The sequence below is a fragment of the Rosa chinensis genome, chromosome 2, assembly GCF_002994745.2.
Source record: "Rosa chinensis cultivar Old Blush chromosome 2, RchiOBHm-V2, whole genome shotgun sequence".
Lineage (NCBI taxonomy): Eukaryota > Viridiplantae > Streptophyta > Magnoliopsida > Rosales > Rosaceae > Rosa > Rosa chinensis.
In genome coordinates, this window is record NC_037089.1 from 10,731,093 (window position 1) to 10,743,560 (window position 12,468).

Sequence of the window (12,468 nt, forward strand, 5' to 3'; positions counted from 1 at the left end):
AGTCGTCCACTTGGTGGACACTTCCATTTGGTAATATGCCTTCTGTTCTTCTTAGCACAACGTGCATGGAGCTTCTTATACTCATCAAGGTACGTACACATCCATTTGGCCACATTCATTGGAATGAAGCATCCACCTTTCCATACAAGGTTATTCCTTTCATTCCATATAGCCCAAAGAGACAATAAGAAAACTCAAGATGCTCACCATGCAGCAAATCAATCATGTCATAGAACCATTCCACCAAGTCTGGAGCTGGGTGCACTGCTGGGCATAACTTAATAGGACCGCACTGCCAGAATATGTTCACCACACTAGTACTGCTTAACTTTTCTAAATCTATTTCCTACTCCAAAACTCAATTTGATTCCTGTCTTTACCGAAGACTAAATTAGGAGCGATGAGGTTACTGTGTCGATCTTAAGAGTATCAAACCACAAGTCACAAAGATATATAAGAAGGTGATGTAGCTGTAATTGCTTCTGTATCATCAGTGTACTTTTAATCATTGTTCTGTTCTTCGAGCCCTCTCCATTTTTATGTTGATGCCTACTATTTTCTTATTCTTCAAGAATTATGTTTGCCTTTACTCCTGCAAGTTGTTTTGAGCTATTTTGGCTTATGTTGTATTTATGTTATGGTAGCTTTGGAATCTGACGATGAAGGCTGTGATAAGTTTTGTGTTAATTTCAGCTTTGAAGTGTTGATATTATTTGTGTCCTGGATGTTTTTGGCCTTTTGCTTATGATGTTGCTCCAAAAGCATTTCCCCTAGGAAAGGACAGTGTTTCTGCATCAGATGCTGTATGGATACATATTAGCATTTTAGTTATGCTATTCATTTACTAAGTTTATGAAGATAGGTTAGAAACTTTCTCAATTGGGATTTGAACCATCATTAGATAATGTCAGGTGGTAAACATATTTGTCTCTCTTAATGACTGCATGTTTCTTATGCTACACAACCGACGTAGTGTAAGACTGACAATTCTTACTATCTTTTATAATATCCTGGTGACTTTTTTTAGTTTACTCCCCCACCTCCAGGTTTCTTGTAGCATATCTGTAAATTTACTCATACTTGAGTGTTAACTAATTTATGGTTGAAGGAGTTTTTCAATTTCATTCAAGTTTAATGTGACTTATCTTCTGTCAGGACATCTTACTTCCAAAACTCAATTATATAGCTTTTGTGCTTGACATGTTGATTTGACGATGCTCTATGGACAATAACCGACCCCGAGCACCCCCACATCTTGGAGATAGGCAAAGGTTTTAGATGATTGACTCAACGGTCATGTCTCAATCAAATGTTCTCAAAAGGCATTTTAGTTGGCTTCCCGCTGTCTTATTCGAGATCCAAAGGCTAGACTTGATGCTTGAAGTGATGAAGTCTCTCGCCAACCTGAAGGACCTGACCCGTTCCTCAGCTCACCTCCAAGCCTTGCAAGCAGAGCATCCGGATTCCATTCCAAATTGGCAAATTCTAAGAAATGGCGTTGGACTGCAAGGTGGGTTTTCGAGGAGTGGACAATGATCTAGACACCGGTCTCTAGCTACCAAATGGCCCGTATGCCTCACCATATCAGCATACCTAACACCAAAACCATCTTATTGCCAGCTCTGCAAAAGCTATCGTGAAATCATGCTAAAGATAGAAACTTCAAGATTTTGATTTTCAGGCGCTGCAGCTTGAGATAGAAACTTCAAGATTTTGATTTTCAGTTTCGATGGCCTCTCCATTCTTGAGCGTTGAGTTTCAGCTCATTGTTCTTCGTGTTCTTGTAATCCATTTGCCGATTGCATACATATATGGTAGAATTATTTTCAAGAACTTTGGGCGAACCGGAAGAGTGAGATCGTTGACATTGTCACACACATAATGTTTAGGAATAAGCTGTGGATCGAGTAATGAAAATTGGAAGTGGTCTAGTGATCGCTCTATGCCAAGCCGGCGTGAATAAAGAAATCTTTCTGAAAAAACCCAAGTGAGCCGGCAGCAGTGCAAAATTCAACAACGTTTACAATAATGAAGATTCAAGCAATAAAAATGTCAATGATAGTTACAGATTAACAATAAACTCTGGTTGCAGATTGAGAGCCAAACTATTCCTTTTCATTACAAGGGGGTGCACTATCGTGCAATAAACTAGTTACTGTACTCTTACGATGTTTTATAGGATATCGCAAACAAAATGTGTTACAAAGCTAGCGATACATGACAGGTTCAGTACACCGAACCGATAAACAATACATCACTGAACACGGCAACTTTGGCAACAAAGAGCTGAGGCGCAGCAAAGTAGTAGCCTGCTCCAGAGTCCTGCCAATCTCACTCAATTCCCCAATATAGGTCCAGGTTGTGAAACTAGAAGGTGAACTGCAGATTCAGACAGACAAAAAAAAAAGGGAGTATCAGTGCTACACTCATCCATCCATATAGAGTGATATAAAGCAAATTAAATGATCATCATTCTCTGGGAAAAAAAAGCCTCTCTTTTTTTTCTCCTCACGGCAACATTACAGTATTATAGTTGTTATCATCTTTTGTCTATAACCACAGAGCATACATACTTTTGCCGAATCAAAAAGGCATAAGAAAGTATTTGGATGCATCGCTAATCAAAAGACGAGAGCTCGAACAGAAAAGACCTTTGCTCTCTCCAGCTTCAGAAAAGGTTATTGCCTTAGCGAGTGCTCCTGTCATCCTTATCATCCTTTTCACTCGTTTGCGGGGTGTACTGGCTAGTAGATGATGGGGAGTACCCTGGCTGACTGGGTGAGTATCCAGCACTTGGACTGCAAGGAGAAGTAAGAGGAATTTGAATGAGCACTCGCCACATTTTTTTGGAAAATTAAAGAAGATGCATACATCAGTATTCAGGACAACTCATGTGTCCCAGTTTACCTGTACTGTGGAGAACTTGGGCTATAATCGGGGCTCACTCCAGAGGTATATGGGCTGAACAAGACAATTTCAACATCTTTTAACACACTATCCAAATATAAAAGTAACAATACACTCCATTATACTAAATAAGACACTAAGATTACCTGCCGGGAGTGTATGAGGGGCTAGAGGGAGAATAAGATGGTGATGTGGGAGAATATGACGGTGATGTGGGGCTGCAACAAAAACAAAAACAAAAAGTTAAGCACATAATTGTGATAATTGGGAAAGGCTTAGATGCAGCAAAAATTCAATTGACTAGGAAAAAATTCAACTCATCAGAGCTGATCAGTCAACCATACCAGGCATTCTTTGTGATGCCACAAATGAATTCAATGGAAGTTAGATAGCTTACCTGTAATTTGGAGAGGTAGGACTATATGGGCTAGCTGGTGACAATCTTGGACTGCTCGGAGAGTAAGCTACCGATGGGCTATATTTTGCAGAAGGAGGATTGTAACTTGGAGAGGTAGGGCTATAACTAGGAGAGGTTGGACTATAACTTGGGGAAGTAGGGCTGTAACCAGGAGAAGTTGGGCTGTAGGCAGGTGAAGTTGGGCTGTAGGAGGGGGATGTTGGGCTGTAGGAGGGGGATGTGGGGCTGTAGGAGGGCGAAGTGGGGCTGTAGGAGGGCGAAGTGGGCTGTATGAGGGAGATGTTGGGCTGTATGATGGGGAAGTGGGGCTGTAAGCGGGGGAAGTCGGGCTGTATGCGGGGGAAGTCGGGCTGTAAGCGGGGGAAGTCGGGCTGTAGCTTGGAGAGGTCGGGCTGTAGCTTGGAGAGGTTGGACTGTAGCTTGGAGAGGTAGGGCTGTAGCTTGGAGATGTAGGAGAGTAAGACGGACTTGTAGGAGAATATGCCGGACTGGTTGGACTATAACCTGGAGAGCTTGGACTATAGGTTGGAGAAGTGGGACTATAACCAGGGGAGGTGGGGCTGTAACCTGGGGATGTGGGGCTATAACCAGGGGACGTGGGGCTGTAACCTGGGGATGATGGACTGTAGCCAGGGGATGATGGGCTGTAGCCTGGAGATGAAGTAGGAGAGAATGCCATTCCACCGACATAGGGAGAAAACTGAGCATCTGAGATGGGAGACATTCGCATATTTGGGCTCAGCAAATAGTTAGGTGACATCATTCCATCACGATATGGAGTTCCTGACACTGGAGAACGCGATGGGGTCATGCCAAAATCAAGGCCATCCATATAACTAGGCAGCTGGAGTTCAATAGCATTCTTTAGCATCTCATCATTGAGATACAGGGCACAGTCTCCAGTCCCAATTGGTGCCAACTGGCCTAGCATAATGTTTTCTGTTACACCCCTCAGATGATCCGTTTCTGCAAAAACAGAAGCATCCAGCAGAATATCCACAGTTTCTTCGAACGAACAACGCATCATTGGGCCGGTATCATTTCTATTTATACCATGACGAGTAATGGCCATCAAGTGGCCACGATACGTCATGGTATCACATAGGATAGCCAGATGGCGGTAGTTCACATAAGATCCATCAAACGATATGACAACTCGCAACTCATCCAGCAAAGACCGGCGAACTGCCTCAATCCCAAGAACTTCAATAATTTCAATCAAATGATTGCTTGTCGTTCTCCTGGCATCAACATCATCATGGCACAGGACGGCTAAAAGATTAACACCCTCTGTATCCAACATCCACTCTTGCTCTGCCTTGAATCCTTCATTCTGATCAAACTTGTTAACTTTACCATGCTTTATGAACACTTTGTTGATATCTGGGATACCTCGAAGAGCCATTTCTGTAAGCATATTACTTTCAATCTTCTTCAGGAATACATCATCTTCAGCAGATTCATCTTGTGATTCCCCTTTAGGAGTTTCCTCATTCATGATACGAATTCGAAGGATCAACTTTTCGGCATTGTCATCATTAAAAATACAAGTTAAATCACCATCAAATTCAAGGTTAATCTTCTCAGCAATGTCAGCCATGCTCAATTTCTTATCCACCATCATTTCGCGATTCAACTCAATACGAAGCAGCCACGGAGAAATTTTGTCGGGGTTGACCTCTTCATCTGGCATTTCGTAGTAAGATCTCACAAAATCAAGATCCTCTTCTATTAATGTGCTCATTGGATCTGGATCATACCATACTTCTGTAGCCTGAGTAACACTTCGTAGGGTAGTGTATTCCAAGGCACACTGCACATTCTTGGCCCTCTCCTTGGTTTTATTAGCTTCAGGTTTTAAGTAGACAGACAGAGATGGTGTTTTGATCCTTTTGGCAACATTAATAATTTCCCTCAACCTGGGAACACCTAGTGTAACATTTTTTGCACTCACACCAGCATAATGGAAGGTATTGAGGGTCATCTGAGTGGCAGGTTCACCAATAGATTGTGCAGCAACACAACCAATCATTTCACCAGGCGCTACCAGTGATTGCAGGAAACGTGACTCTATCTCCCCAATAACCCACTCAAATGCTTCACGAGTAAGCCTGTACTCCTCCAACACCCTTTTACTAGCGAAAGTGCTACGAAGCAAAATGTTGAAAAAGAGAGTTGCATTCTTTTGGGCTTCAACACTCAACAAATCATCACCAGGAACAACCCTTAGCCTCTCCTGGAGTTTATCAATAGCCTCAACAATTTCCATTGGATGCATATCAGAAGTCCTCCTGAAGTCGATTTTAAAAGTTTTTTGTGCATTCCAAATGAGCCTCTTCAGGTTAACAGGCAATGGCCAAGAATTATCACCAGTGACAGCAATCTCTGTGCCAAGTTGAAGCCTATCAGTTTCAAGTTTTGAAACTTCTGCATCAAACACATTGCGGAACTCTCTAATAGTCTTTAGATCCTCAACATGTTCAGGCAACATATAGTCCGGATTCCAATTTTCATCATCAAACACATAAGCGAAAGTCTTGTCAAACTCTTTCTTCTTCATTTTAAGAGAATCCAGCTTTTGTGATTCTATCCATACAGCATCCATTCCATCTTCTCCATAGAGAAACTGTATGACGTCCCCCAACGAATTTCTCACAGTCCCATCATACTTGACCATAATATCCTCCATAGCCTTCACCAGTCTCCTCTGGATATACCCAGTCTCGGATGTCTTAACTGCAGTATCTATAAGACCTTCCCTACCTCCCATAGCATGAAAAAAGAACTCCTGTGGAGTTAGTCCTCGAAGGTATGAATTCTCTACAAAGCCACGACTTTCTGGTCCATAGTCATCCTTAGTGAAGTGGGGCAAAGTACGGTCTATGAACCCATATGGGATTCGTTTACCCTCAACATTCTGCTGTCCCACACAAGCAGTCATCTGTGATATGTTGATAAAACTTCCCTTAGAGCCAGCTGTAACCATAGCCTTAAGATTGTTACTCTCAGACAAACTCTTCTGAGCACTACTTCCAGCATCATCACGAGCCCTATTTAAGACCTGAACAAACATAGTTTTTATTACTAAACTGTTTGCAGATAAACCAGAAGAAATTGAAGAAAAAAACCATCTATACAAACCTGATTCACTTTGTTTTCAAAGGAATCCATCATAGTTCGCCCCGGTTCAGGCTCCAGGCTCTTGGATTGGGCTTTACTGATAAGTTCTTTCACTTCATTTTTTGCCTTGGAAATAGTTTCATTGATCTTTTCCATCGTTGCTGCATCAGCAATTGTATCTCCAATTCCAATGCTAAATGCATTCTGCAATAGCCAGTAATTCACAAGCCACTGGGTATGACCAAGGAATTTGCGGGCAGCATCTGGACCAACCTCTTCCCTGCATGGCAACACAATTCAACTCATAACTTTCACGTCTTTATCTCATTTCAATTTTGAAAAAGAAGGCCAAAATCTAACACAACAAAACATTCAAAAACTTTTCATTTTTCAATCCCAGCTTTAGATGCCCTAACAAAGAGGGAACTGATTTCACACATGGTTCAACATTTCAAGAATCAAATCAGGGGAACCTAAAGTTAAAAATGCTTGGCCTAATGGCCTCTACTAAATAAAAAGAACATTCTGTATGAAAACTAAAGAACGAAAAAAATGCATTGCAGAACTGATAGTGAAACACTGCATACCATATGACGTGTATAAGACTTCCAGTAGATGTCCCAAGTGCCTTTTTGCACAGAGTTCCGGAAAGTAACTCCCCTTTTTCTATTCTTACGTGAGTATCACCAGGGGTAATGTTACCAGTTTCTGATTCAGAGTGCCACGCTGAAGTTCTCTGGAGATTTATTTGCTTTGGTATTATAAGATTAAACACCTGTTTCCCAGTCCAAAGAGGCCGTGGTTTCAATATTGCAGGAGCAGGTACTTTTCCATCAAAATCCTCCCACCACATCAAGATGTTCATGAAAACATCCTGAAAAGAATGGATGAGAAATAAGAAAAACATGACAGACACCTCATAAAATATGAGAAATAACACCAATATCACTGTACCTTCTCTATGAAGGTATCCCTCTTGGTGATCTTACGACAACCCAACAGGGTATCTTGGACAATTCCCATCACAGGACGATTTGATTGAGGGGACACAATGCATTTGGGCACCATCATGAGCTCCAACACTTCTGCCCTAGTTTCAAATGACTGGGGAACGTGCATATTCATTTCATCCCCATCAAAATCAGCATTATAAGGCGAAGTGACAGATAGATTTAATCGAAAAGTTGAGTAAGGCATGATTTTGATTCTGTGCCCCATAATAGACATTTTATGGAGACTGGGTTGACGATTAAAGAGGACAAAGTCTCCATCATTCAAATGACGCTCCACCTAGGAAAAATAATAGAGGTTCAGAGTAATACTTAAAAGTTTAAAGAGAAACGACCAATATTAAACTTATCAGATTGAAAAAAGGGTACCTTATAACCAAGCTCCAAATGATGATCACTACTTTTCTTCAAGTACCGTAGATCAAGCCTTTGCCCATCATCTCTTATTATATACTTTGCACCAGTTTTACCTGGTGGAGGATGGGGCCCGTACTCAACAAGCTCCTTCAACCTATTTTAGTGAAAGAAAAAATTCCATTAACATAAGACTAAAATGAAACTGCATTATAGTGGGAAATATGAGAAAAGAAAAAAGAAGATTCACCTTTCAATATTATAAGGAGTCACAGTTTCAGGGTATGTGAGATTCAGCGCAATACTCCATGGTACTCCTAATTGATCAATGTTAATGTTCGGATCTGGTGTAATAACCGTACGTGCTGAGAAATCAACCCTCTTCCCCATTAAGTTTCCTCTAATCCGACCTTCCTTCGCCTTAAGCCTACTACAAATTGATTTTATAGGCCTCCCTGATCTCTGTGTGGCCTGCTCAGAAACAAAAAGATTCAGAACATGCATATAAAGAAAGTGTTAATGGTTAACACAAATATAGGTCTTCGTATATTAATAAATCATAACTCCAATACAGAACCAGTTTCCAAGTTAACAGGCAGCTACATACCCTTGGTAGTCCAGGCAACTCATTATCAAAATATGTAGCTATATGGAATTGCAAGAGTTGTGCAAACTCTGAGATGATATGAGCGGGTGATCCGTTTCTTTCCTGTCTCCTCAGATTCTCGTTGTGGCGGATAATCATGGCCAGCTGATGTGTTAAATCATCCTAAACAGCAAATATATGATGTCAGTGAACAGCTCCAAAAAAAGAAATAGAAGAAAAATAAATTTAAATAAAAAAACAAAACTAGATTCTGTCTTCAGCGACTATTATCGGCTTGCAAACAATAGCGAAAAAAAGACTTGCCTCACTCCTCGAGGAGGTGTCCATCATCACAGAGGGTCTCACAGGTTGTGGAGGAATAGGAAGAACTTGTAAAATCATCCAATCTGGACGTGCATACTTGGGGTTCAATCCCAATAATTGGCAATCTTCATCACTTATCCTCTTCAACACACTAAGAACCTAAAACAAATACGACACTGTTAGCATCATGATATATAAGAGTCCGGTGGAAAAAAAAATCTACTAAATTGAACTTGGTTTCACACACCCTTTCAGCGGTAAGGGTCTGCTTCCTTTCCACAGGTTCAGGAAGCTGTTCCTGGTCATCACTCTTCTTTCTTTGGGCTTTGTACTCTGCAACCATCTTCATACCATCTATAGAGAGCTTCGGCTGCTGAGCACCACAGCCACCCCGACTTTTCTTTAAAGGTTCGTCCGATTCTTGCACATCAATCTCATCACCGCCTTCACACTTGGTTTTGTTTTTGCACGCGTCCAAAATTTTCTTTAGCCTATTTTTTGGGTTCTTGATTCTCAAAGCTGTCTTAAACTTGTGCTCCTCCTGCATAAGTGACAATCACATAAAACTCATTAGGGTGCCCTCAAACATCCAAATTTCAAATCCCTTTCAACACAAAACTTGCCTAAGGTCCCCAATTTCATTACAAGTTAAACCCTACGCTTCAAGTTTGTCATGAAACTAATACAAGAAACTAAATCCTTAAGCTCATGGCATTCCAAATATAGTAACATCAATAAGACTCCGCTGGCAATCCAATCAAAAAAAGGTACCTCATCAACTAGGATTTTGGAGCAGTTGAAGCAGACGCAGCGCATTATAGACAACACAGTCTTCATGAACCCAATATGAAACATGGGCTTGGCCAGCTCCAGGTGCCCAAAATGACCCGGGCACTCAGCCATGTTGGCCGTGCAAGTCTCACACTTCATCTTCCGGTCAATTGTCCCCAGCCGAGGGTCACTCAACCCCGCCGTCTTCGGCTTTCCCCCCAGCATTGTCTCACTGTGCTCAATCTGCACCACAGACATTTGCCTCTGCAAACCAAAACAAAAAAGCACAAATTTAGAACACTGTTTAATCAAATTCAAAGTATCTTTTTCAGCTCTGAGAAGAAAGAAGAAGAGAAACAAAAAATTGGGAAAGTGAGGAGCGGAGAATTACGATTTCGTCTGGGCTCAGTATGCCGAACTGGACGCGGCGGACCTTGGCGACCTCGCACGGCGAGAAAGGGAAGCGAATATCCATGGTGGCGATCCAATTTACGAAACCCTAGGGTTTTCAAAAGGCCAAGTTGAATTTCAGTGTCAAAATTAGTCTCAGAGTGTTAAAATTTTCTTGTATTTTTTGATTTTGAATTAAACGGGTGTTTGTATGGGGAGTGAGAGGAGATCGAGAGCTCTCGATTCGCTCTGAAACTTCTCTACGAAAGAGAGTCTCGGTAAAATTGTTTGATTGGGAGCCCTGAGGGTGTATTTATAGACGAAGAGGCCGAGGATCGGGGGACTACCGACTTTAAGAGGACGAAAATGCCCTTCGTGTTAGACCAAAATTATGTCCGTGATATGCGTGGCGGCCAAGTGAAATCGGAAGGTCCTGATTTGTAATTTTACTGCTATGGATTAGGACGGAGTCGAGATTATTGGGTAAGGTTTGGAGAAAGACCAAACGGTATGAGTCCACTAAGACGGCCCAAACTAGTGACTATCTAGGCCGATTAAGAACTAGGAACAACAAGGCATCATGTTATGGCTTCACCAAGTTTATTATAAACGAAAACCACTATTAAAATCAAGTAGCATGCTCGGATCGTCCAAAGCATTCTTTGTTTTTAGGAACACGCCCCACGCGCGGAGAAAAAGGAAAAAGTTCAAAGGTTTGTTCTCTCCAGGCCGAATGTTGTCGGCGCCTCTGCCACCGCGTTCCGGCCCGGGAGGGGAAGCTGATAATGAATAGCGGTGGGTTGTTTGAGAAGAGGCGCGGTCTAGGAAAGAAGACTGGGTTTTCGACCTTGGGTTGGACAGACGGATCCCGTTCTGTCCCTCTCGGATCGGAGATGAAGGCGGCTGTGGAGCAGCGACCCGATGGCCTTATCCGGTGGTGGGATCTAACACCACCATTCTGGCGTTCTATGATGCGGCGGACGAGATCTAATCGAGGCCAGCATCGGTTGCGGTCGGATGCAGGTGGTCGAATCTATCTGCTACGTGGCCAGGAGACGCGGTGGCATAGGGATGCGGCGGCGTGGCGTGGTGGTGCGTGGCAGCGAAATGGTGACATTGGAGCTAGCCATTGGTGGGAAGGACTGTCTGGGGCGTTTGCTCTTTGGTGGGGAAAGGGGTGTTTGGGCTGGGCTTCTTTTCATAGGCCTCACTTGGTTTGTGTTGTTTTCAGTTTCTTTAGGTTTTGGGCTTTCGGTTCGGTTGTTGTTCTGTTGAAAATAAGTCTCTCCTCTTGTGAGCGAGGGGTTGGGTGTTTCTGGGTAGGGTCGATGCCATTGTTATGGTGTCATAGTCGTTCTGTTGTGTTATGGTCTGGTATTTTGTCGATGTTTTTTGGTTATCAACGTGATGGTGAATCACCCTTACACGTGGCCTGGCGATTTTGGGTTGCGGTGTCCGAACGGGTGAAAACAGTTCATCTTAATGTTGGTGGCTGGGTTGTATCGGTACAAGTTTGGTTAGTACTCATTGAGCTCGCGGGTATGAGCGTAAAATTTGGTTAGGGGTTGGGCCTTTTTGGCTCATGGAAGTCACTTATGTTGACAGTTCCGTAACTATGAATCTAATGTTATGTAATCTGTTTGGTTGTTAATGGAATTTTCATTTTCTCAAAAAAAAAAAAAAAAAAAATCAAGTGGCATGCTCACCTAAGTGAACATTTTTTTAGGATAAATGAATATGAGAAAATAAATACACAGTTTAAGTTGTTATTTACAGCTTTTACATTTAATACACATGATTCAAATTCACTTATCCCTCACCGTTTCTTAAAATTGTTGATTGGATGAGCAGGACTATTAAATCAAAATCTAACTGATCATGAAAGAGCACAAGGGAACCCTTAGCAAATCTAAAACCTTCTAACCCAAGTTGTTAAAATCAAAACCTAACTAGTCATCAAAGTGGACAATCAAAACCCACTAGGTCATGGAAAAAGGCAAGTAGAAGCCTCATATAGTAGTTTTTGTCTTTTGGAACCTTTTCAAAGGAAATGAGAAAAAAGCGTTTCAATTTTTTTTTCTTTTTCTTTTTAACTTAGCTTTATTTGATGAACCTAAGACTTAACAGTCTTGCACAATACTATTTGGTCTGATGGCATAAGTTTTTGTTTGTACCTAATTTTGGTAAATCGGCCTTAAATCTTTGGCGGATAGATAAGTAAAATATGGTCTTTTATTGTTGATACCCAATAAAATTTCATATTTATGAGATTTTATTAGATATTAACTTTTGGAGAAGAAATGAGAAGGGAAGGAAATAATGGCGATAATTATTCTTTAGAATAATTAATGACGAGATTTTATTGAGTTTGAAGGCATTGGAGACAGTATTGCACAATTAAGAGCAAAATAATTCTAATGGCGTCGCAAGAATAAGGTTATTATGGTTCGATTAAGGAATGAAGCAATATGAAACATATCTTGATTTCGGTCATTAAAACCGAAATATTCATTTAATTTAATTATTCTTTTCTTCCTAAATATCATGTATTGTAAAATTAAAATGCGAATTGGAATTGGTCTACTCAT

The 12,468-nt window shown here is 41.4% G+C and overlaps 1 protein-coding gene across 1 annotated transcript; it reads right to left on the reverse strand.

Moving 5' to 3' along the window:
* Positions 1-2,019: 2,019 nt before the first annotated feature.
* Positions 2,020-10,161, reverse strand: LOC112188237 (DNA-directed RNA polymerase II subunit RPB1). Its single transcript, XM_024327319.2, is given in 16 exon segments — positions 2,020-2,379; positions 2,652-2,798; positions 2,908-2,961; positions 3,054-3,125; positions 3,305-3,593; positions 3,596-6,386; positions 6,467-6,725; positions 7,033-7,319; positions 7,400-7,735; positions 7,825-7,966; positions 8,060-8,280; positions 8,417-8,578; positions 8,720-8,878; positions 8,967-9,260; positions 9,491-9,754; positions 9,882-10,161. Coding segments are annotated over 15 exon segments (5,526 nt in total). The 5' UTR covers positions 9,966-10,161; the 3' UTR covers positions 2,020-2,379; positions 2,652-2,686.
* Between the last annotated feature and the right edge of the window lie 2,307 nt (positions 10,162-12,468).